The sequence below is a fragment of the Syngnathus leptorhynchus genome, chromosome 2 (genome assembly GCF_054491065.1).
Source record: "Syngnathus leptorhynchus isolate UIUO chromosome 2, UIUO_Slep, whole genome shotgun sequence".
NCBI lineage: Eukaryota > Metazoa > Chordata > Actinopteri > Syngnathiformes > Syngnathidae > Syngnathus > Syngnathus leptorhynchus.
The window spans coordinates 5118622-5143446 of NC_141196.1; the positions used below are offsets into that span (position 1 = coordinate 5118622).

Sequence of the window (24825 nt, forward strand, 5' to 3'; positions counted from 1 at the left end):
TTTATTTTTTTTTTCCTGGTCTGGCGGCCATATGCTGCTATATGCTACTCCGTAATTACTACAATGACATTTTAAGTAGAGGCATTATTTAGGTCTACTAATTTGAAAATCCCACCATAGTAATTCAGGAGTAGAAAGTGAACGATTCTCATCGCAGCCTTCGCTTTCACTTAGTTTTCCCTCTTTTCTTGAGTTTACTGGGCGCCACTTCTCCTTCCTCTATCTTGGCACTGGGCCACAGCAAAACATGGTGGCTGGATTATTTGGACCCCGTCGCGCACACGTGCGTCTTACAAGGCGGGCAAGTGGCAGTAGGCCTCCAGCGAGGCCAGCAGGATGTAAACCAGCCAGAGTGACACGAAGAAAAGCGAGGTCAGAAACTTGCAAGTCCTCGGGCCGCCCAGCTCGCCGCCGGCCGCGGTGGGACGCCGCCGGTAAAGCAGCGTGGCGACGCACAACGACGCCAGGATGGTGAAGAGGGTGACGGAGAAGGCCAGGTTGCCAGGGTCCACCAGGAAGGTCTTGCCACGGACGCGCCAGGCTACGGCGGCGATGGTCCAGGCCACGCCGATGCCCAGGAAGACGTTGACGGCGTTGGAGCCCGTCACGTTGCCGATGGACGCGTCGGCGTACTGGTCCTGGATGGCCGCCACCTTGCTGGCGAACGTGTCTGCGGGGCACACCACACACGTGAAGATCTTGACGCTTGTGCGAGCTAGCACGATCTTTGCCCTCGCAAGGAAGACCATTAGAACTATTGACGGTGTCACTTTACAATGAGTGACATGAGGAAAGTTTTGCCCTGCCGCCCGCCGGCACCTCACCTGGTACCGAGGTGCCCAACGCCACGAAGACCACAGCCGTCACCGAGTCCTTCAGGCCGATGGTGCAGCCAAAATGCGACGCCAGGTCGCCGGTGAAGGCCGTCAGCACGCCAATCAACGAGATGGACACGATGAAGCAGGCCCAGCCGTTCCAGTATTCAGTGGGCGGGACAAAGGCGAACAGAACCTTCCAGAAGACGGTCAGGAAGTGCATGATGTAGTCGAAGCACGACGGCAGGCGCTCCTCGCTGCTCTCGTCGTCGTCGTCGTCTCCTGCTCGACCCAAAAAGAAAATGGAATTTATGTATACATAATTATAAGAGCACTTGCATATTTGTGGATTTTTTTGGAAGACTACTTTGGCATTAAGATATTCCTTAAATTTATTACTGTGTGCAAATGACAAAAAACCTCGTGTACCCTAAGTTTTTCTATGTGGGGGGGGGGGCATATGCAAAACAACAAAAATATTTTATAAATTCAGAATTTGTTTTTGAAAATGTTGATAAACATTCAATATATGTGCGCTGGGGTTAATGACAAAAAAAAAATCTCGAAAAAATTCAAAAACACCCATTTATCAAGCCGTGGCACTTGGTGGTCCGAGCATATTTCAGGAGGGGGGGGGGGCCGTGTCTAGCTCCACCACTGCCTTTGTGCAAAGTGATATTTTGTGCAGCAAGGTAGATGTAATAAATGTAATTGAATATTTGTGTGTTTGTGTGTGTGTACCTGCACTGACAGTGACCGCATTGACAAACTGCTCCCTCCAACTGCTGCTTCCCACCACCAAGGCGAGATTTGTCTTCTTGATCAGCTTGTCTACTGTATTCTGCACACGCACGCACACGCACACACACACACACACACACACACACACACACACACACACACACACACACACACACACACACACACACAAAAGACATATAGACGTGCACACGCAGGAACAGCGCAAAAGAGCAAAGCAAGAGAAATCTCCGGTTGTTAAATCATTCCCAGACGGAGGGGAAAGTGCTGATTTTAAGCCTTTCAAAGAGCTGTAAAATACATTCAATCAATTGAAAGGGGCAGGAAATGGCCACTGTACGTGTTTGTACACACAAGCAAAGGACAAATAAAAAAAAAAAGCATGCGAGTGGATGATAAAGACAGAGAGAGACAAAAACAGAAACAGACACACAAAGAGAGACAGAGAGAGCGAGAGAGAGAGTGTAAGAGAGAAAGAGAGAGCGAGAGAGAGCAAGAGAGAGAGAGAGAGAGAGAGAGAGATGGACAACCTGGGCACGCTTCTCCAAAAGCACATCCACAGCTCTCTGCAACAACACACACGTACACACAAATAAATGAAAAATGAATTTTTTAGAGCTGGCCTCATGTGGTCACTTCATTAGGTACACCTGAACAACCTCAATCTGTCATCGAGCTCCAGGTGTATGGAAATAAATTGTAATAACGCGGACACCCTCATTTGTTTCAGTAGTCGTTTGAATAAAAATATTGATAGAAGTGATCAAATATGGTCTGTTCAATGATGATGTCTCCAAATTATACAATATGACTATTAAAAAAATGAAAAAGATTTGGATTGTGGAATTTAGGTGGGAATCGGCTCTCTAAAAGCAATATTCCTGCAACTTTCCAATTTGGAATCCTTCCAAAATTCCCCATCTTAACATCCCGGGGTCATTTTCTGGAAATATTGTTCACCATCTTTGCAACCTAGATGAGGACAAGCCCCAGGAAATGGACGGACGGACAGATGGATGGACGAGGCGCAATGTCGAGAGGCCGGTCGGGTGTACCTTAAACTCGTAGGACTCCTCGATGACGACGTGCACTTGCGTGTGCTCGCCCAGGCTGGGGCAGCCCATCTTGGCCACCTCGTCCTCCTCCGCCGGTTTGTTCTCATTGGAGTCTCCTGAACGAGCGAGCAACAATCATCCCAACATTCCACCTTTTAGAGCTTCTCAACAGAAAACATTTCCCCTCCACTCCATGTTCTTATTTTTGGCCTCTGGCCTACACACACCGTACCGTGCTTCTGTCCGATCTCCAAGAGAAGCGGCTCGCCCAGCTCGACGGTGAAGCTCTTGTTCTTCTCGTACTCCTCGTCATCAATGATCCTCACCTCGATGATCTTCCTGCGTGACAACATGTTTGTGGCCGCATTAATTTGAAACAGGCCATCTGCTCGAGTGATGATGTCATAGTGTAGACGCAAGCATCTCGGACGACATAAAAATAAGAGCGGATGGGATCGGACGTGACACAAATCCGTTTGTGTGTTCCCAGTGCTGCAGAGCATCATCGGGCCAACTTGGGCACGCAAACATGCTCTTCCTTTCTCCTCCGATCTTCATCTCAGCACAGCTCTTCCTCCTCCTCCTCCCCCACGGGAGCGTCTTCGCAGTGTTATTATTAATTCATCATTGCAAACATTTGCTAACTCCTTTTTCATAATCGGACTCTATCAGACACATTGGAATCGACTTAAAAAAAAAAAAAAAAAAATTCAAGAATCTCCTACTGGCGACCAGTCTAATGTTTGTCTAGTGCCTGACATTGACTGGCGACCAGTCCAAGGTGCAGCCCACCACCTCTCACCCCAAACTTAGTCCTCTAGTTGAAGCTTTAATGATGTCCTAAAAAGAAAAAATCCCAAATGCCTGCTTCTCTTTTTCCTTTTGCTGGGCTTCTCTTTCAAAGTAAACTCCTCCAAGTCTACAGCAGATGGTCGACAGCGAGAAACTTGGCGCAAGTTTCTTCTCTCGCCGGGCAACCACCTGACTGGGCGCACACGCGTCATCGAATCCACTACCGCCACCCTGCTCGAAGAATGGAAAGCAGAGAAGTCGGCCGAGCTTGGAAGATGCCCGCCGGGGGCGGAGCTTAGGCTTGGATGCTCACAGAGAATTCAAGCGCGACATTTAAGCGCAGCCAGCCGAGACTGGCACTTTGCGCCGGCCTGCGGGGCTGGGGTTAAAGGGCAGACCTGGAGGGGTGACCATGGGAACAAGCAAGATGCCGGCGGGTAAGATTTCAAATCAGAACATCTGTTGCTGTTGTGGATGTTGAATACAATGTGAACATGGATGCACGCGTGAACAAATGGGCGCACACACAGAGAAGTGTTTCAAAAGCTGTGAAAACGATGATGATTTTAAGCTCCTTAACGCTGACTCTGGTGGGGGTGGGCTCCCGAAACATACGGACGGATATGCGGGAGAAATCAGAGATGGCGACATCCTTCATCAAAACTTGATGCATTCTTTCTCCACATGAGTGTGTGGAAAAACAAGATTTTCCCCGTGGCCATGGCCAACCACTAACAACCAGATTAAGCAACTTTGGCGAAGCTTCACGCCCTACTTCCCGTTTAATTAAAAAGCCGGCTGGTTTTTAATTAGCGGCTACTTGGAGGTAGGATGTTTTCGCCGGAGAGCAGCGTACACGGTCGTCTGAGCAGGAGTTACCACGGCAACGGAGCCGGCCGCAAACCACACGCAAATCACCTACACGGGCTCGGATTTGTGAACTTTATCAGTTCCAATTAATTCGATGGACGGCGTTCGTAAATAAAAATGTTTTTTGCTTGACTGAATGATGTGGATTGGTTGAGCAATTAGGACTTTGAAATATCTATTTGTTTTGTTTTGTGTCCGCTTTACAGTAAACTTTAGCTGAGGGTGACAAATAAAAACATTTTGGATCTTCTTTGAACAAACGAAACACTGAGGAATACTTGCCAAAATCTGTTTTAGTAGGCTTAAGTGTGGTATCGTTTGCGGGAGAGGTACGACTATAAACAAGTCTTCTATTTGAGCTTTACACAGATTGGCGCAATAAAAACGATTGGATGGGTAGCAATGTTGATGGACAAGCCTCGCTTTCTTTCTTTCTTTCTTTCTTTCCTTCCTTCCTTCCTTCCTTCCTTCCTTCCTTCCTTCCTTCCTTCCTTCCTTCCTTCCTTCCTTCCTTCCTTCCTTCCTTCCTTCCTTCCTTCCTTCCTTTCCTTTCCTTTCCTTTCCTTTCCTTTCCTTCCTTCCTTCCTTCCTTCCTTCCTTCCTTCCTTCCTTCCTTCCTTCCTTCCTTCCTTCCTTCCTTCCTTCCTTCCTTCCTTCCTTCCTTCCCCCACCCTTCCTTCCTTTTCCTTCCTTCCCCCACCCTTCCTTCCTTTTCCTTCCTTCCTTCCTTCCTTCCTTCCTTCCTTCCTTCCTTCCTTCCTTCCTTCCTCCTTTCCTTTCCTTTCCTTTCCTTTCCTTTCCTTTCCTTCCTTCCTTCCTTCCTTCCTTCCTTCCTTCCTTCCTTCCTTCCTTCCTTTCTTCCCCTACCCTTCCTTCCTTTTCCTTCCTTCCCCCACCCTTCCTTCCTTTTCCTTCCTTCCTTCCTTCCTTCCTTCCTTCCTTCCTTCCTTCCTTCCTTCCTTCCTTCCTTCCTTCCTCCCTTCCTTTCCTTCCTTCCTTCCCCCACCCTTCCTTCCTTTTCCTTCCTTCCTTCCTTCCTTCCTTCCTTCCTTCCTTCCTTCCTTCCTTCCTTCCTTCCTTCCTTCCTTCCTTCCTTCCTTCCTTCCTTCCTTCCTTCCTTCCTTCCTTCTCTCCACCCTTCCTTACTTCCTTTCTTCCATTCTTCCTTCTCTCCACCCTTCCTTCCTTCCTTCCTTCCTTCCTTCCTCGTCCTTGGCAATTACTTGTTCTTCTCCCCTGACTTTTATCACTTGAATCTTCTTTCTCACTGGAATCTTGTGCCAGACTTGGAAAGGGAGCTCATTCAAACAGAGAGAACAAACAAGAGATGTGACAAGTAAACACACGCATTCTGGAGGGCCCGGAAGAGACCAGGAGGGAGGGAGGAGTGTTAGCACAATGACTTACAACAGGGGTTCCGAAGCCAGTTATTTTGAATTCGGACCCCCCACCCAAAAAAAAAAGATAGCCCGGACGGAGAGGGACAAGTTGAGATGCGAAGCAAGAAGGGGGAAACCAAGTCAACAGTTCAAGATCAAAAGAATCATCAGCGAGTTGATATGAGAAAAAGCAAGGCAGCACGAGAGCCTTCACACATCGGAGAAAAGAACGAGAGGTCGAACCAGGACGCAGGATTTAAGCCTTCTACTCCAGAAGCTGCCTCCAGTCACGCTTTCCTTTTTTTTTTGCAGTGATTTTCAAATAAAAGCCAATCCCAGCAACTGTCTACAAGATGGCAAAAAATACCGCAGCGGTGGCAGCCGAAACCAAAGCGATTCTCAATTTCTTCTCCTTAAGGAGCGAGAAGCGTGTTACGGAAGAGCGTGCGCCAGAGATGATGACAAGTCAACGCTGGGGAGGGATAAAAAGAGCAAGAACTCACGGGATCACACTAATGAGGGAACATTTCAAGCTTCCTTAAACCCCAACTGCACACTTCATTGCACGGATGAAATGGCACACAAACAAAGAGAAATATCCAAAAATACGTGACAAAAAACATCAAGTGAGGTCACAAAAGTATTGCAGGAATGACAAAACTTGCAGGTAGAAAAGTGCCCGATTTTCTTTGGATCAACGTCCATCCCTCCATTTGTCAAATATGGCTAGTTAGCATGTAGCGCTTCACTCCATCACGCACTCACATGGTCTCGTCGTTTTGAAATTCCAACTTGCCCGCCGCCGGCTCGTAGTCCTCGCCCGCCCTGGCCGTGCCGTCCAGCGTGCGGTAGGGGACGACCACCAGGCCGCGAGCGCCCGACGTCCGCAGCACTTTCACTTCCATTACGCCCACGCTCTCGCTCACTCGCTGACTGCTGCTCTCGAAGGTGAAGATACCTGAAGAGCAAGACGAGGAGGATTGAAAAAGCTCTTGATTAAAAGTGATCAAAGCACACCCCCACATCTCAAGGATGGCTCCCCCGTGTTGTGAAAGTTCTGGAAGCTTTGATGACATCCCAGCAGAACGACCACGTTGATGATCAAACACTTGTTTTATTTTTCCGCAGGCGCCTCACCAATTTCAGTAAATCCTACCTTCAGCTTCTTGAGCCAAACAGTTATCTGATTTCAAAGTATACTTGACGAAAAAAAGCCATCTTCATCGTTTAATCCATCTGACAATAAAATATTCTGTGCATATTGTGCAAAATAAACAATGATCTAGTTCAAATATAGAATCCACTTATTGAAGATTAAAAGCCTCACCGGCGTGGTCGTCATCATAAATGGTCACCGTAGCCGTGTGGTTGTCACCCAGTACGGCTTTGGGGGCGGAGCCGGCGTCAAGGGGGGTGGTGCTAATCTCGGGGTAGCCCACCAATCGCGGGTTGCTCAGGTGCACGTAGAAGTATTCGTCCTCCTCGAAAATGTCGTCATCGATCACCCCCACCGTGATCTCTATGGATGGAATTTCCAGACTACTGATAGGACTGTGGATTGGGGAGGGGTGGGGTGGGGGGGGCATTTTTCCTATTTTCTACCTTTGAGGGTCTCGCCGGGCTTGAAGAGAAGCGTTCCCTCAGCAAACTCATAGTCTGAGCCGGCGTTGGCTGTGCCGTCCTCGGTGCGGTAGTCCACCTGGAGGAGCAAGAACGACGTGGGCGAGAGAGAGGCAACGTACAAAACACCGCGGTAGGACACGCACACACACGTTTGGAGGTGTGTCACCCTTGGCCCACCTTGACAGTGACTCCAGCGTCTCCTCCATGTCTGGAGACGGTCAGCTTAAGGGAGCCGCAGTTCTCAAAACACTGGTACAACGCGGGTTGAAACTCTAGCCGGACAGTGTGCGGGTCATCTTCTCGGGGTTGGGTCTCGTGGCTGCTCACTACCTGTTGGGGGAGAAAAAAATAATAATCAATGAGTACCCGATATTTCCGGTAGGGGGAGTAGCTCAGTTACGACCTTGCGAGCCTGATCGGCGGCGTGCTTCTTGAGGATGTTTCCGGCTCCGATCATCATTCGAGTGGCTTGGATACGGTAGAACGCTCGGCTCTTCTGCTGCTGCATCAGAACCTGAAGGAGCAAGACCACAAAGTTAGAACAGGGGATCCTGGAATGGATTTTTCATTTGTTTCTGAATGACCTGATAGTTGGCCATTTCAATGAGCTGCTCCATGTCTTTATCGGGATGCCGCTGCTTGAGCTCTTTCAGCGTTCTGGCCATGTCCCGCCGGGCCTCGTCCTCCTCGTCCTTGGCCACGCCTTCTTCCATCAGTCCGCCGTCCAGGGCGCCGTGGCAGTTGAGCGCCATCTGACCGTCCAGCTCCAGCATGTCCATTTTGGTAAAGCCGCCCTGGCCGAACGTTCCGCCCACATCCGGCCCCGCTTCCGTCTCGATAATGACGCCCCGGTGCTTGTCGGCGCGGTAACGCTTGCGGGTGTACTTGTACAAGAGGAGGCGACGGTCGGCCACCCAGGCTTGGATCACGCATAGCGGGAAGAAAAAGAAGGTCAGCACCGCCTCCCATATCTAAAAAAAAAAAAGTCACAGGTCAAGCAAGGCTGATATGAAATATTTTCAAAATAATCATTTCTGGGTGTAAAAAAAAACGTCAGGTTTTCAATTCTGGATTTTGCAAACGTGGTTTATGCTGCCTCACCTCCACCTCGCCCGGAGAGAAGACGCTGAGGATGAGGTACAACCAAATGTAGGCGAAGATGCTCCAAGCGGCCGTGACGAAAAATACGCGCAGGTGTTTGATCCTACGCGTCTCGCCGTCGGGCACCACGTAGACGCACAACGCGATGATGACGAACATGTTGAAGGCGGCGCTGCCAACGATGGTGCTCGGGCCCAGAGCACCCGCAGAGAAGTTGTGACCGCATACCTGCGGAAAAAGCACAAGTGTAAAAATTAACCCATGGAAAGTCATCAGTATCTCTTGAGGGGTTGCATAAAGCACAAGTGCAGAGTACTTGCGCATGACTCCTGAGGAACGCCACTTGTACAATCATCATGCATTAGTCCTGCACACCTCGATGACAGACAGCAAGATCTCAGGGGCGCTGGAGCCTAAGGCCATGAGGGTGAGATTGGAAACGGTCTCGTTCCAAATCCTGACTGTGGCAGTGGTGGTCTCGCCGTTGGGCTTCTTGAAGGTTATTTCCTTTTCCTGTGATGTTATAACCTGGGATGGGAGGGGACATGATGCGTGACTCCAACACGGCTTTTGCATGCTGAGAAGCGCCTACCTCGATGGAGGACATGAATCGGTCCGCAATGATGCTCATGCCCAGGAACATGTAGACGAGAGCTACAAAGTACACAATCGCCCGAGCCACTTTGTCACCCACCGACGGGTTTTGGGGGTTCCACACAGGCAGCAGCACGCCTAAAATAAGGGGAGAGAGAAAATAGGATGCTGGAGGAACGGAACAAAATGGCTCATAATCTCCTCTGCACGAATCCTGTACATAATCTACCAGAGCGAGGATTCTTTACGCAATTCCATATGGATCAAACCAAGGGCAGGGATTTGGTTGACACGCTTTACATGCAAAACATGTTGAAGAAATAACAAAATGCCAGTTGCAGACCCACCATCCTGACACGGGTCCCCCCCGGCGGAGCAGTTCTTCTCAGGTGAATGGGCATGGACGCATCCGGCGCAGGACAGGAGCACAAGCGAAGCGGCGCACAAGCAAAGACAGAAGGAGGACGGGTAGGAAGTGGGCGGGGGCATTTTGACGGTTCCTCACCACTTTCAACTCCGCTTACAAGATGCCAACCTGGAAAGAAAAAACAAACAGCAAAAACTCTCTAAGGCCGTGTCGCTCTGTATTATTGATCCTTGAACCACCTGCGAGAACAACTTGAACTATACTGGAGAAGGAACCCAAAGGCAGTTCATCACGTGTGTGACTGGTTGACCTTCTCTTGGTTGATCAAATTTTTCCTTCAACCAAAGCGTCGAGAGCCCTACACATGTGAGCGAGTGGGCTGTCAAATACGCTCTCGAGAAAGACCACTTGGGAGGTTAAGCTTGCCCCCTGGGGGCCACTGAGAACAATGCAAGCACATCAATTTGTCATCACATCACATTTTGTAATCAGAAGCAACAAATTCAATCTTTTTCTTTCAGGGGAAAAAAAAAAATCAATAGCTTCTGCTGTAAAACACTATTTGTTCTCGCTTCATTGAAAGGCCTGGTGGAAAAAATAGCCGGTGGACGACGGATCGCCATCCTGCGGCCTCGCCGACGCGCACTCACGCTCACTTCACATTTGCGTCGCCTCTCTCTACACACTAAGTCCCTCTTCACGTCCGCCTCACATCACACCCACTCGCTCGCTCTTTTTTTCCACACGTCCACTCGACCTTCTCGCCGTCAAAATCTGCACGGCAATCTGTGGCCGCAATAAGTGACTGAAAACAAGAAATAACAGAACGTCTGTTGGGGCAGCTTTTGGAAAACAAATCTGGCCTGAAAACGATAAGGGTGAACAAATATGAGCTTTTTTTTTTTTTCTTTTCAAAATGCTGAAGAAGAGCATTTGTCTCCAGTTTGGAGCCCTTCGTGGAGCGTATTCGCCGAGTCATATCACATCAGCCGCACTTTGCTCTTCTGGCTCGTTTGACGCCACGAGTCGGCACTCGCGCATATGCACAGCGCCGAGGGCAAACGCTGTCTGTGGCTTGAACCAATCTTGATTGGCTGCGTCTTGCCTTTGCTTTGTTTCCTCTCCAGAAAACACACAAGACCACGAGGACGCTAACGTTTGTCTGTCTGCTATTTTCATTTGGCACTTTCAATTGAAACCTTCTTGGCAGCAAATGTGGGTTGACCAGTGTTATTAAGAATAAAACGCGGGATTCCGTTTGTCATGTTTGCATTTTTAAAAGAAAAAAGTGTGTAACGTAAAAATATTATGTTATATTAGATATTATATATATATTATTAATATATTATATTATATTTATATAATATATATATATAACATTTATATAATTATTTATTTAATTTATATATATATATATATATATATATATATATATATATATATATATATATATATATATGTATATATATACACACACACACACACACACACACATATATTATTATTTATTTATTTATTTATTTATTTTTAATTATTACAAAATGTGTCCGGCCACTATAAAGACAAAACTGTGCACTCGTTGACAACTGTCTGATACTAGTACTACTACATCTAGAACTGGTAAGAAGCCAGTTGTCAACTAGTGCATAGAAATGGGAGCAGGAAGTAGGAGTGGAAATGAGAATGATGATCCAAGCCTTAAAGGGAACTCTAAATTTAAAAATAAGAAGTCAAGTGCGATGATGATGCGCCGCCTAATTAGTCAGATCGGAGGGCCGCCATGACGGTTGCCGAGTGGGCCGCCGCTATCCCGAGCTGTCCGAGTCGGTTAGGGGAGACCGGCGAGTCCGCCCGGGCCTTCGAAGGCAGCCCAGCGGAAAGAAAAGCAGCCGGGCCGACGGCACTCTAGTAGGCCACGCATCACTAAGTCGGCCGAGGAAGGGCGCACAAAGACAAACATGTCATCACATGTGACGCGACAGGATGGAACATTTGGCAGGAAAGTTACAAGTTTGACACGCTGTCATGCGCATTGTAAAAAAAAAAAGTTGTTACAAATACAAAATGACAATAGCAAATACATTGAAATGCTTGCCCATATTTCAGTTTGTACGGCACAAGCACTTGGTTTGGTTTTTACATGACAATCTTATTGCGGTTGATTCACCAGCAGACTGGATTGCGTGTGTGTGGCATATACACACATCCACAGGTTACACACAACACACACGCGCAGGCACAGCGTGGCGTGTTGATATGGGCATCATATGACGCACGGAAGGTCGGATCAAGCCGGGCCCAAGGTCAACGTGATCTAGTGGACGCCAGCCACTCGCTCACCCTCCTTTGTCAGTACGGCAGGAAAATTACTGTAGTTGTTTTTAATTTAATTTTATTTAATTTTATTTTATTTTATTTTATTTTACTTTTTTTTTTTAATTACCCATGCCAGGTGCTAATTAGCCCACGAGCCTATGGTTTTACCATGATAGGTTAGCATTAATCTAGCATAGGCTAACTCATTGTTTCCAGGCAAAATGTGTGTTGTTTAGTTTGCAATTAAGAGCTTCACACATCTTTTCAGAAGAAGTGTTTCCTAATTCTATCTGCTAAACTGTTGCTTGTTGTAAATTGACTTGAGTCACTGCCACTATAAATACAAAGGCAATTTTGCACTCGCAGGTCATAGCAGAAAATCGGCCGACGTCGTGTCACTGTGTAATATGGGCTGCACGTCACTTTCTTTATCCTATTCCACTTTTCATAAATCAAGAAAATCTCATATGTTTTAACAATAAGTAGAGTAGTAGAGCAATACTGTATCGAAAATGCCTTCTGGCCTGGATGTGACGTCCACCTACTTGCTATTCAGCTCTGAAGCGGTTCGTACGGCAACCACGACAATCACGCTGTGGCCATAAATAAGAGCAATTTGGCCTCCAATGGTCTTCTACCTTTCAAAGGCTGGCGACTTCTTTTGTTGGGACCGACGCCTCCTGCATCCCCCGAAGCGAGGAAGCTGCAGATAACAACCTTGTCAGCGGTCGCTGGATTTGTGTGCTTGTCAGGGGGCAGCAGAGGATGACCGAGGAACCGCTATTAATCTCTGCCTTTGAATCACACTCTCACTTATTCCGCTCAAAGGTTCAAGGGGTCGGGGGGGATTGGGTTGGTGGGGTATCGCACACAGATATTTTCTTGTGCGCCTATTAGCTGCACTAACGCCAGAGAATCCGTGTCGAGCGTGCGAGTTCTCCGGTGCTGAATTTCAAGGGAATGAGGAAAGGATTCACATTGGATGTGTTCACTCCCACAATGGCGCAAATGTCACAAAAATAGGGCCTAAAAGCATGCTCATTAACATCGGAATGTGTCAAGAGCGACATCCTGTTCCAAAAGTGAAGCCTCGATTATCGTGGGGTGCAAGTTGCAGAGGCAAAAATCCACAAAAAAAAAATGTCCTGTTTAATTTGTTCCGTAAACACCTTTATATCTCAAATCCCCTTTCCCCATTGAAATGAATGGAAATAGCATTGATCAGTTCCCCCATCTTGTTTAAAAATAGCACATTTCATAAAATAATAATGTCATAAAATAATTCCATTTGATGTAAAGCACCAAACTGTTTGCTCATCACAATGTAACTGTACAGGCCAGTCGTGCAAACACAAACCGAGAGAACAGATTAGATCGACTTACGTCTCGGTAAATTGCTGTCATCATCATTCGCAGAGGATAAAGAATATATGCCTGCCTGCGACTACTATATCATCTATTTGCATGTTGTCGCCGCAGTTAAAAGCAATCAGCCAGTCAAACGAGATCTCCGAGCTTCGATCATTCGTCCGCAGCGTCATCGATCGGATGAGCCGCATTCACTTGATTCATAGCGAGCGGCTCCTCCTTCCATTCGGGGAAGTCCTTCCAATTAACGAGCCACGTAATCACAATTGATTTGGTGCTGGAACTCCAATCTCGATCAAGATCCACCGGCTAATAGATTACGTTATACACTACAAGCAGCCCAACACACACACACACACGCAGACAAATGGAACCAAACAGCAAAGGTCGCAAACGGCAACAAAACAAGCACAAGCTCACCTCGCAATCATTGTGTGCGCGTGAGTGTGACCACACGATTCATTTACGCTATTTAAACCGACGGATTCAGAGAGGCGAAGAAAATGATAAAAAATAAAAATAAAAAAAAAACGGTAAAGCGCAGCCCAAAAGCAGTGCACAAAAGGGTTGCTGCACACATGCACATGCACACGCACACACACACACACACACACACACACACACACACACACACACACACACACACACACACACACACACACACACACACACACACACACACACACACACACACACACAAACAGCTAATGTGTGCTGGGCAGAGCAGGTGAGTCACGCTGCTGTGCACATTTGGAGGTTTGACTTTGTCTCGACACACACACAAATAAATGCAGGTTTAAAAAAAACACACACACATAGAGGTTTCCGTGTAAAGCCTTCCTTCCATATGTATTATCTACATATAATCAAATCGTCTATTCGTGCCTCCTCCCCCGAAAATTATTTTCTTGTTGGATGAGAAAAATTGCACTCTCTCATATTCTACTTTATTCAAATCCAACAATGACGTCATGAGCCGTATTCCTCGCACTTTGCACTTTGTGGTCATTGTGCTGTTGCCCATTTTGGCCATCTGGGGGCAGTATAAGACAGACGTGTGTACAGTATTGTTGCCGCAGGTCCTCGCAGAGGATAAAAAATATATGACGGAGCGTAGAGAATAATTTAATCGCTTGTTTTGGAATATCACTTAACATGTTAGCATAATTAGCATATAAGCTATGGTTTGTTTGGTTGTTTTAAAATGTATTATTTCCATTTTTTAAATGTATTATTTCCATGTTTTACGATTAGTTTGACAGCATACTTCATCTGGCAATTACATTGGTCACAATTTGCCACCATCCGAGTGAGACCAACTCAAAGGAAAGTCACAACCTGTGTGTGTGTGTGTGTGTGTGTCTTGTCAGGTGTGTTATTGTGTTTATATAAGACCCACGAGGTGACAAAATCAAATGCATACATATTCACACCATGTATGAGTCATGAAGCATACGCTCCAATAACATTTGAATTCCCATCTGCTGTGGCTTGAAAACACCTTGAGCTCTTTTCACCTGTTTCACAGCTCCCGACAACGCACAAAGTGGATTCACGCAGGCGGCCAAGTTGACGTCGTCCACAAATCACTCGCTTAAGTTTGTTTGACTTCTGAGCGAGTTCCCTTTCCAACGTCAACACTCGCAAAGACAAAATGGAAGCAACAGTGACTGCGTCGCATCCAATAATAGTCAGCCAATGTGAATGGAAGCGTCATCTATCACTCTGTGTGAGTGAGTGTGAAAAGGGTGCAAAAAGTAGCTCCAATGCCGTTGCCATGGCGATTAATAAGCTACAAAAGTCTTGAGCAGAGCACAAGAAAGAGGAGCTTCTCATTTATCTTGGGCTCGTTTCCTTGACTTCAACGGAGGGAGGCGGGGCTTAGCGATTTAAATGAAAAAAAAATCAGCGAGTCGACCCCCTCGGCGCTGCTCGTGAAAAATGAATTTAAAGTGCCGCCTTGGAATGAGCGCTGCAGGCACACACGCCTCTGAAAGGATGGAGAGTGCCATCGGGAGTGCGCATTTCCATTTTTGGCACTTTTTTTTTTTTCTTGCCGTCGTCGTCACTTCTGAGGCTACTTTTGGTTAAACAACGTAATTAATGTTATTCATATTACTGCAAGAAACTGCAAGTCTGCAAGTAACGACTCATTTTCTAACAACAACAACAACAAAAAAATACTTTTCTATAAATTGATAAAGATCGAGTCACTGGTTTCGTCGGCTACATTCGTCAGGCAAAAATGTTGATGATTGTTTTCGAAATGATGACTGAAATAATAACTGTTGAGAAAAATCTGAGCATTTGGACAATTTGAAGATAAACAAGGTCTCTAAACAATTTATATCATTCCCTAATTGATGATTAATCAATTAATCAAGCAGCCGCAGATTGTTGCAGATGTTTTCTGCTAGTTGGACTTGGTTTGTTCGGACCAACCAATCAAAAGGATGCAGAAATGCTGGATGCTGATGTCATCCAGAGCCAGCCGGTGCTCTGGCCCTCTGACTCAACTATGAAATCTGAATGGACAAAGACAGACTATTACTCCTAATCTAGATGTACAGATTAAAATAACAACATAGGGAGGCTGAAATTTGATTGGACAAAAAATATAAAATTACTGATAGCATGACAGTGGAGGCCACAAGCGATCACACATGCCATCACGGCTTTTTCTGTTAACGCTTCCACATGTATACATTTTTAATCTTCCTCCATGATAAGTGTGTGTGTAAGTGTGTGTGTGGGGAGGTACACGTGAATAAATATTAAAACATACATCCATGTTTTGAAGCCATAAACGACAGCAGCAGGCTCTGCGTCGCTCGTGTGTGTGCTAATGTCCACTTTGATCCACATAAAAGCACGACTGAAGCAAGCAACAGATCGGCAAAGAGACATGTGACACATTCCGGGGTCGAGGGCGGAGGTCGGGAGAGGGTAGGAGGATGGTAAAAAAAAAGAAATGAAAGAGATAGGAAGAAAAAACAGAGGGATGCAGGAAATGAGACAAAGTGCGTAAAGGCCCTTTGGGGTGAGCGGGCCAGCCAACTTCACTGTGATCCGAGGAGACAGATGAACATGTGTGTTAATATACGAGTCTGTGTTTGAGTGTGTGTAAATGTTTTATTGCGCAAGATAATACTAACGACAACGCCTACATAGAAACGTGTGTGTGTGTGCGCGTGATTGTGTCAGAGCAGATGTGGGCCTTTAAGGGGCGGGGCCTAGTGAGTGATGTTTAAATGTGAAACAGCATGGTTAAAAAAACACTCCAAATTTCAGGGCAACAAATGTCAATAAAATTAGAAATTGAGTAATTTAATCTAAAAATTGTCTTTCTCACATTTCCAACAAAAACAAAGAGTTTACAGAACTAAATGTCGCGCTTATGGTCCCCCAAGTTCGATAAATATCAAACAACTTTACTTTGCTCGCTTTGTTGTGCTAACGAACATTGTTGCCATGAATGTCAATGATTCATACTTTGTTCCAACTTGTAAAAAATACAAATTGTATGTTTTTACAGTGAGGTTATAGTGCGTGTTCATCACCATCATAATAATCAACATTATCCCAACTTGTCATCACGTTGAGATCATCTGGATGAGCCAAAGATTTACCACCTGTCCAGTGACATCATTTATCACGAACAAAAATTACCCACATGCTAAATATGGATTTAAAAGTGATCAAACACGCCTATTTAATTGTACGGATGGAAAAATTCATCCGCTTTGAAAATGTGGAGTGCGTGTTTGCGTGAAGGTGTCGGGCCTGCGCACAGATGTGCCGCTCATCCCTCTAACTGGCCGTGGCGATTTAACCCAAATCCGCCGCGGCCGTCGAATAATATATGCAATCCCATAATGCATACGACACGTATGGCATTACGCAACGTACAATCGACATAATCTCCAACCCGAGCGAATCGCGCAGATGGGCTAACCGGGCGGGCGACACTGGTTGGATTGCAGATGTTCACGGAACAATAGCCGCCTGCCGCGCTCTGATTGGCTGTCGTCTCGTGCGCGCGCGCGCGCTGCGTATGTATGTTCGCTGGTGCATGCTTGCGTTTTATGTATGTGTTGTGCATGTACGTGATGGTGAGAGGTAATGGCGGCGCAGTGGTCGCATAACAGAGACCCTGAAGGAGGCACGCAAAAACCACTGGGAAGGAGCAATGGAACAACACACGCGCGCGCGCGCGCACGCACACAATGTTCCCTGTCTGCCTGGTATGGACATCCTTTGTCTTTTGACGCGAACACATCTCTGCTCACTGAGCAACAGAAGAGCACAAAACAGAGCAATGGAATAAAAGGACGCACGCTGTGGAGTTGACACAAGTGAGAGCCATAAAGCGGAAAAGAAGAAAAGAAAAGGCTAACTTTGGAGGCTTGAAGAATTTATTTAGCCGAGCGGCAAACATTGCGCATGGAGGAGAAATGGCCGTTGCGCTGAAACAATATGACATAAGAAGTCGGAGGCGATAAAGTGGCTTGGTTGACGATAGTCTGATGCCACTTACGAGTCATCGCTTCGGCGACTGTTATGTTTGAATATAATATAGTGTTAACCTCCTTTAAAAACACTTTGGGAAAAGGGGTGGGCTTCATTTCAATGTGAAAAATGGATTTGAAGCCCAAGTCAATTGGGTTTCACTGGATCTTTTTTTTTTGAAGCCCCTCCTCCTTCCCCATCATCTCCTCCTTTGGCCATGTTTCCCATCATCTGTGTCCCCAAATGATTTATACTCCTTCCAGCTACAGCAGTTCTTTCAAGTGCTTCTGGGTCAGCGTCTGGCAACCGTCAACCAAAGTTCACGCTCGCCCGCTTCAACTTAGTAAAGACGGCCTGGCTAATCGACTCCTGCTCAGATTGTTTGTGTGTGTGTGTGTAAACATATTCTGCCTTGTTTTCATTAGCAGGACATAACTGTGGTAAATAGAATGTAATATAGTGTCCAATTCTGGTTGTTCGACGCGGTGGTGGATTCCAGAACCTGCGTTACATAGCGTTCATGTCCACTTGTTGCCGACGTGGAGAAGCAGAAAAGTTCAGGAACAGCAGCAACGCAAACATCACAGGCTAAAGCGAAAGTGCTAAAGGTAAACAAACATATGGAGTAAGGACATGGTTTATTCTGACCGACTAAAACACTGAACGGCATTTACTGTTTTGTGAGAAACAGCATTTAACCTCTGGACAAGGAGGATTATTTTGACAAAGCCAATAAAAAAATAGAATTCGGCCCTTGTAGTTTTACCCCATTGAATGGATTCAAACAGATTCTAATATTTTTTTTCAAAGGGGAATGAAAACTTTCAAGTTTAAACACCAAAGTATTCCTTAGTAGGGGACCTTCTCTGCCTCTTCTTGCTTTCTAGGTCTCTGCCCGTATGTTGTGTTTATGGACATCCAGTAGAGCTCAGTGCTGCTTGACATGTTGTGAAGACGTGCAACAAAAAATTGAGAATTGCCGCTACAAAGGAAAAAAAAATAACTGCCGTATAGATGACCTGTAAAGTAGCGGCGGTTCGCTGTAGCACATTCTAATGAAGGAACATTTTTTGCTGCTCTCCTAAATGGAAACTTTGATTTCCTCCCACTTTTTTTTGTGGCAAACAAATAACTGGGCACAGTGAGTGTCTTTCTCGGAGACGCGCAGGAAGCGCCTTTTGCGGGAAGGCCATTAAATTGCGAAAGAAAAACTCAGTCGCTTTGTTTTGCGGCAAATTCGCCCCAACACCGAAACACTCCTGCCAGGACGTCGCTGAGAGGAAGCTTGATTTATGGAAGGCCACAAAGGGTTGTGACCTTTCAACAAGGGAAAATCAACAAGATGAAGGATTAGGAGTAGTCATCATCCGACACCGCTTCGATTTACTACGCCATTGTTTTCCTGCCGACCGGTCAGTTGCTTATGATCCTCATAATCGGGCCTACACGATCGGTGTGCGTGTCCGTGCGTGTGATTATCAGATTATGTAAGGCAGGTTTGCGCAGCAGCGACAGATTACAGCCAAATGAATAATGGAGGAGAGCGCAAAGCAGTCAGGACGAGGGGGTGAGGAGGCAGGCTGAGGATGAGGAGGAGAAGGAGGAAAGCCAGGACGCCATGGTTACAGACACGGCGAAATACGGGAATGCCAGCAGAATGGACGAGCTGGAGGCAAGGTGGGTGGGGGGGGGGGGGGGCTCAACGCAAAAGAAACAAGAGCAAGCTTGTTTGCGGCCAGTTTAGTCAGACATCAAGATGCTAATCTTGGATGTTCCTATTCAGTCACTTTTGCTTTATGCTGCTAAAAATGTGGAAATAACGAATGAACACTGTGTTAGCACTCGATGCTAATAACAGAGACAAAAAAAATGGCAGATACGTGAGGATGGGATGGCAAATTACATCACGACGGCCCACGCCACATCAGTGTTATCGGTCACAAGAATGTGAAACAGGCGGCAAAGCACTATTTCAGTCGAATCAAATCTCCTCAACATATTTCCAAGAAGTACAAAGCACAACTGATGTCTAAAAGAATCTCTTCAACTCACGTCAACATAGTTTCATTGAGACAAAGATGCCGAAAAATGTCGGAAAAGCACTTTGGTTGCAACTTTTTGAGTTGACTTTTCCAACTGTTTTGAACGCTCAGCGTTTACAAGAACAGAACCTTTTGAATCCCAAGCAAGCAGAAGCGATTCCACATCGGTAAGGGAACTTGACCTCATTTGAGCCTCGGCGTTTGCTCTTTCATTTCACGCTGAACAAATGTTTGAGCCTGAATTAGTAGCGGTTTCCGTCTTTTTTGGGTTTTGTTTCCTGTCAAGTTGCTCTCGTGGCAGAGGTTGCAGTGCCAGAGCGCGAGCCGCACAAGCTGGGTGGAGAGACCAAATGACAGGGTGTCAAGGGCGGAGGAGGACGAGAGGAAAGAGGCCACTTACAAGTCAGCAGGCACTCCCGCAACAAGTGCTCCATCTGCTCTCTGCTACCTCCTCCGGTATGCAATCACAAGGACCCACCAGGAACTCGAAATTTTGACACTTCCTCAACTCCAAGTGCTCCCGCATGGGCAACGGGCCTGACGTGGCCGTGTGGGGGGGGAGGGGGCTTTTTAATGGATCTTTGTGCTCATTTTTATTAGACGTTTAAACCTTATTGGCTTTTTATAGCCAATTTAGTGTGCAGTACCACTTTCTGCCACAAGGAGCCGAGATCCATCGTAAATAACAGCAGAGAAGAAGAAGAAGCAGAGAAATAGTTTGAGGGTTTCAAACAACCTCAGCATTTATGCTAACTTACGTTGGCATGATAGCATTAGGCGATTGGATTTTCACCAGTTTGGTTGGAAAAAATACTTTGGTGTTTAAAAAGACTGTTTCACTATTTTGGGGTGTTTTTTTATTTTTTTTTATTTTACAGAAATGCGAAAGAAACAGCGTCAAGCACGCTTTGCCTCTGATTTGAAGAACTGTGAGTGAGAGCGTGACAACAATACTTGAAAGTTTCTTTCACTAAGTTGAAATGTGTTTCAAACTATCTCCAAATACTCCAAAGATGTAAACTTGAGTTTCCCCCTCCCACAAGGAGTATGCAGCCACACACGGGAGAAAGAGGATTAGGACCAAGGGGCCGTCTCGCTCAGCCATTGGACCAGATGGACTAAGTTGACAGAGTGTCGATGAAGCGGCGACACACATAACCAGCTTAGCGTGCACCAGAATAGAGGCCGAGGTGTGGGCGGGTAGGCAGGAACGCCGGCACTTGGTCGGAGTCGTTAATGGATTAGTCGCGGCCGCCCTCGGTCCGTACTCACGGGGACGTTGCATCCGTGCCTAACTACCAGCGTGACAAAAATCGAAATTGACGTAGCCGCGATTGCACTCGGCTGTTTGTTGACCATGAAACGTCTGGATGAGGTGAACATGCACTCAGGAGGAAGAACAAGCAAATGTTTTTCCCTTTGCAGTCATTTGGGAGAGCAAATCATCACGAAGCAACTAGGCGGAATAATCAATGTCTTTTCCAGTAGTCTCCAAAAAGTACTTTCCGTCTCATGCAATTCCAAATGCTGACATAAAACACTTCACTCATCTTCAACAAGTCCACCAAAAATTGGTCATCTTAAAATGATACAAATGAAGTTGCAGCTTTCTTTCAACAGCTTGCGCGCCTCAATTATTCAGTGGGTGACATGTCTTGGCTTGAATTATTTAGCCCGCTTGAAAACGTCATCGTAGCTGAACGCTGCCATTAATTCTTGGTCATCATCATGACAGATGTCCCGCGGCCCTCTTGACCCACTGTCAGCACCAGAACTTTAAGATGTCATTGTTACCGTCATCTTATATCCAAATAATGAAAACACTCAGGAGGAGCGTGGACAAGACAATCACACTCCTGACGTTTCTCACTATGTACGCCACGCCACGCCCCTTTAAAAGGCTGACCAACACACAATGTATTTTCAAATAAGTATGGTTTTTTTTTTTTCTGGAAAGAAATCCTATTTTGTATTCATAACCGGTGGTGGCAATGACAGCGTCGGCATTCCTGCTGCACCACCACGAACATAATGAACGATACAAAGGATCAAAAACCAAAACATCATTCAAAAAAAAAAAAAAAAATCAGCACCACCCCAACCAGGTTTGATATAAATCGCTAAATAATCCAAAATACATAGAAATCCTCAACATGATTTTATGATTTATGCATCAGCCCGTGGCAGCTCTTTGGGGTGCGTTCACGTTCCCCCCCTCTCTCACCCTCCACCACTCAGCCTTTGGCCTCTGGAGCACACACGCACACATTCCACATTTGACGTGTCCTCGTCGGACAACCAGCGTGCCACCCTCAAGCTGCATCCATGCGCGCCGCATGCAGGCTGCAGCATATTTACGCACGCGTGCGTAACCGATTGGCTCTCGAAACGATCGCACGATCGCCAACAGTCTGCGATCCGGTGTCATTTGGCTCACGGGGAAACATCGCACGCAAGCACGCACGCAGCAGCTCACCGTGTTCGACGACTCGGTCAGTGGCTCATCCTTCCCGCGTGTGATCATCCCCAGCCTTCAGCGGACCCGTTCAGGGGCTCAATGCGCCGCTGCGCTCTTTCTCTTCTCTCTCCTCTTCCTCCGCCGGCGGCGACTACTGAGCATGCGCACTGCTCGATACGCGCTCCCTCCCTCGCTCTCTCTCTCTTCCTCCCTTCGCACGTCGCTCACCCTTCACTGAGAAAAGGTCCTTTGAATGATCTCAATTGGAATTGTTGTTAATCGGGTTGCTTAGCGAACATCTATCGGTGAAAGCTTGCTAGTCTTAGCCAATGTTGCAAATGTTGGAAAGACGTTCGCCAGACATTCGCAGACAGTTTTTATTTTTTTTCAGCAGCAAATTTTTGACCATTTGACCATCAATATATGTTTGGAGGCTAGCAAAATATTATCCATGTGCGTCCATGTGCAAGCTAGTTTCAAATATGAAAAGTCTTTGCATCCGACCAATCAGGATGCAAGCATATCCCAAAGATCCCAACGCTCCGTTTGTTAACTCCTGATTATTCGCCAGAGTCGTTAGTCGCACGCCACCGATTTGTAAGCCACACCGAGTTACGGCTCCTTCCAGAGCCAGAATGCTGCCGCACTCGTGGGATGATTGTTTTCCATCCACTTGAGGGCATTAGGGCGCTAACAGCCACACAACTGAATCAAAGCATCTGGCGATACGTTCATTAGCCCCCCGTCTTGCCATCAGTGCTGATTGTTAATTGCGCACACGCACAACACGCAAACAAACTGGCACATCCCCATCAAGTACAATCATTACGTGGACCACCCTCCATCCATCTTGTCAAATCAATTCTCGTTGCTGATGATAAATCAAGAGGAAGAAACCAATCGGGACCCCCGCAAACATACATTCCAAATGTGCCCTCATTTGTTAAGGAAAAACAAAAGTACATTGGTTTGGTCCTACTAAAATTTCATAACTGCTTTGAGGGGAAAAAAGATCCCTCTAGCTTGTACAGCACCAAAGAGGCACAGAGTGCTTGCTTCAAGCTTCTTTTTTTTTTTTTTAATTCCCAGCTGAAATTTTCTTTAAAGCAGAATTAAAAGACAATCCAACACTGGATATTTCAATACGCCATTAGTTTGACCAAAGTCTTGAATTTTGTATAAACTAAAGACTCTCCTTCTCACTTTCTCTCTCTGTCTCTCTCACTCTCACGCACACACACACCTGTAAACACTACAGCACATCCCGTGTTGTCACAACATGCCGATTTGATGCCGACCGCAAAGCGAGTGACACCCCGACTGTGCCAACTTGACAAATAGGACGGAAAGAAAAACAGGCTGACCTCAGTTCATCTGAATAATGCAACGGGCCTAAAGGAACACAACACAACAAGCTGGCAAAATGTATAAATGACAGCGCCAATAAAGCATGAATTCCCCCCAAAAAGGGAAGAAGGAAACCGTGCTTATGCAAGAGTTGAAAGGGGGGGGGGGCCGATGGTTGACTCGTATTTGCCGGCTTTCTCTCGTGGTTAAGCTCTGCTGCGCTTCCATTCCACTGAAGCAGCTTGCGCCTATCAAACAACATCAATTAAACACGAGCCGTGACGGCGTCACATTCTGCCTGAACTAGTTCAGTCAGCATCCAAGATACACAGGAGGGGTGGGGGGGGGGGGGCAATGATGTGAGGGAAGAAGAGTGATGCGAGAGTAACCAGGACGCTCGGAGAACGAGGAGAGCAAATGCACTTCTCCAGCATCCCACATCTACTCTATTTTTTTTTTTTTTTGTCTTTTAACAAAACTCAACATCCCAAAAGAGATTTTCATCCAATTTTTTTTCTGGTCAAGAAATCCCTTCATAGCAGGCATACAATATTTTGGTCTAACCATTTTTTTTTAAATTCAAAACCCAAACATGTTATATTTCATATTCAAATAACTGTATTGGTTACAGCACAATCAATTCCGCAGCTCAGTTAAACATGCCTGCAAACGGTTAAGTCATCACTTGTGTAGGACGCAACTTGGAATTGGCCAGAGAGTGTCTGTTTCTCCCCCCCCCAAATGCCACATTTGTGTGTCGAAAGCAGCCCGCAGCATCATCTGCAGCGGCCAACTTTAGCGGCAGGCGGGGCAGACGGAATTAGAAGGCAGCCATATGTCTCAACCTTGTGATCACCCAGTCGTACGGCGAGGGGAGCGGCAGGGCGTATAATGACCACATAGAAATGACAGGATTCAAGTCCAGCGTCTGGTCTTACTCGACTCGCTTAACTTTCTCATGTCTGTCGTTGGTTGACTTAGTGAAACCACTTACACCTTTCCAGGGGGGGGAACACCCTGGTAAATCAACAAGCGTGCTGATTGTCTTACTATAATGAGGACAAAGAGTGCACATTAGTCCATGAATGGGAAATAAACGCGCTCGAACAGTTTTGCGAATGAACGCACAAGCCAAGTGGGTGGCAATTTTAAAGCACAAACCCTTCCCTGCCTGTGTGTGTGTGTTTTTCCAAAAATAACCCGCCAGATGAGGAGCAGGGAGGCAGGGCGAGGTTGGCACAGGGGGATATAAATGGATACTAATTGTATGGCTCAGTCAGATTAAAAAGCAGAGGATTTAAGTAAACACACACACACACAGTTTTCAGCGTGCACATAAAAAAAAAATGCTCCTTCTCGTCACTCTCCTTGTGTCGTTGCGCATTTAAACGGATGAGAATTCTATGCCTCTCGTTTGACAGCCAAATCTA

General features: G+C 46.4%; 1 protein-coding gene across 2 annotated transcripts in view; it reads right to left on the minus strand.

Annotated features, from left to right (window-relative positions):
- The window catches only part of LOC147060305 (sodium/calcium exchanger 1-like), a 26058-nt gene continuing 1233 nt past the window's right edge, over window positions 1–24825 (minus strand). Inside the window, exons 2-17 of one of the 2 annotated variants that reach the window (XM_085906698.1) lie at window positions 9336–9523; window positions 8987–9126; window positions 8770–8922; window positions 8395–8622; window positions 7878–8264; window positions 7697–7807; window positions 7471–7623; window positions 7273–7369; window positions 6998–7189; window positions 6436–6628; window positions 2862–2968; window positions 2630–2745; window positions 2105–2140; window positions 1557–1656; window positions 825–1097; window positions 1–670 (exon numbers count right to left, since the gene is read on the minus strand). In XM_085906698.1, coding sequence (XP_085762824.1) covers window positions 291–670; window positions 825–1097; window positions 1557–1656; window positions 2105–2140; window positions 2630–2745; window positions 2862–2968; window positions 6436–6628; window positions 6998–7189; window positions 7273–7369; window positions 7471–7623; window positions 7697–7807; window positions 7878–8264; window positions 8395–8622; window positions 8770–8922; window positions 8987–9126; window positions 9336–9477 — 2808 coding nt within the window. In that variant the 5' untranslated portion in view covers window positions 9478–9523 and the 3' untranslated portion in view covers window positions 1–290. The remainder of the gene's footprint in view (window positions 671–824; window positions 1098–1556; window positions 1657–2104; window positions 2141–2629; window positions 2746–2861; window positions 2969–6435; window positions 6629–6997; window positions 7190–7272; window positions 7370–7470; window positions 7624–7696; window positions 7808–7877; window positions 8265–8394; window positions 8623–8769; window positions 8923–8986; window positions 9127–9335; window positions 9524–24825) is intronic. The other variant, XM_085906699.1, reaches the window with a different exon arrangement.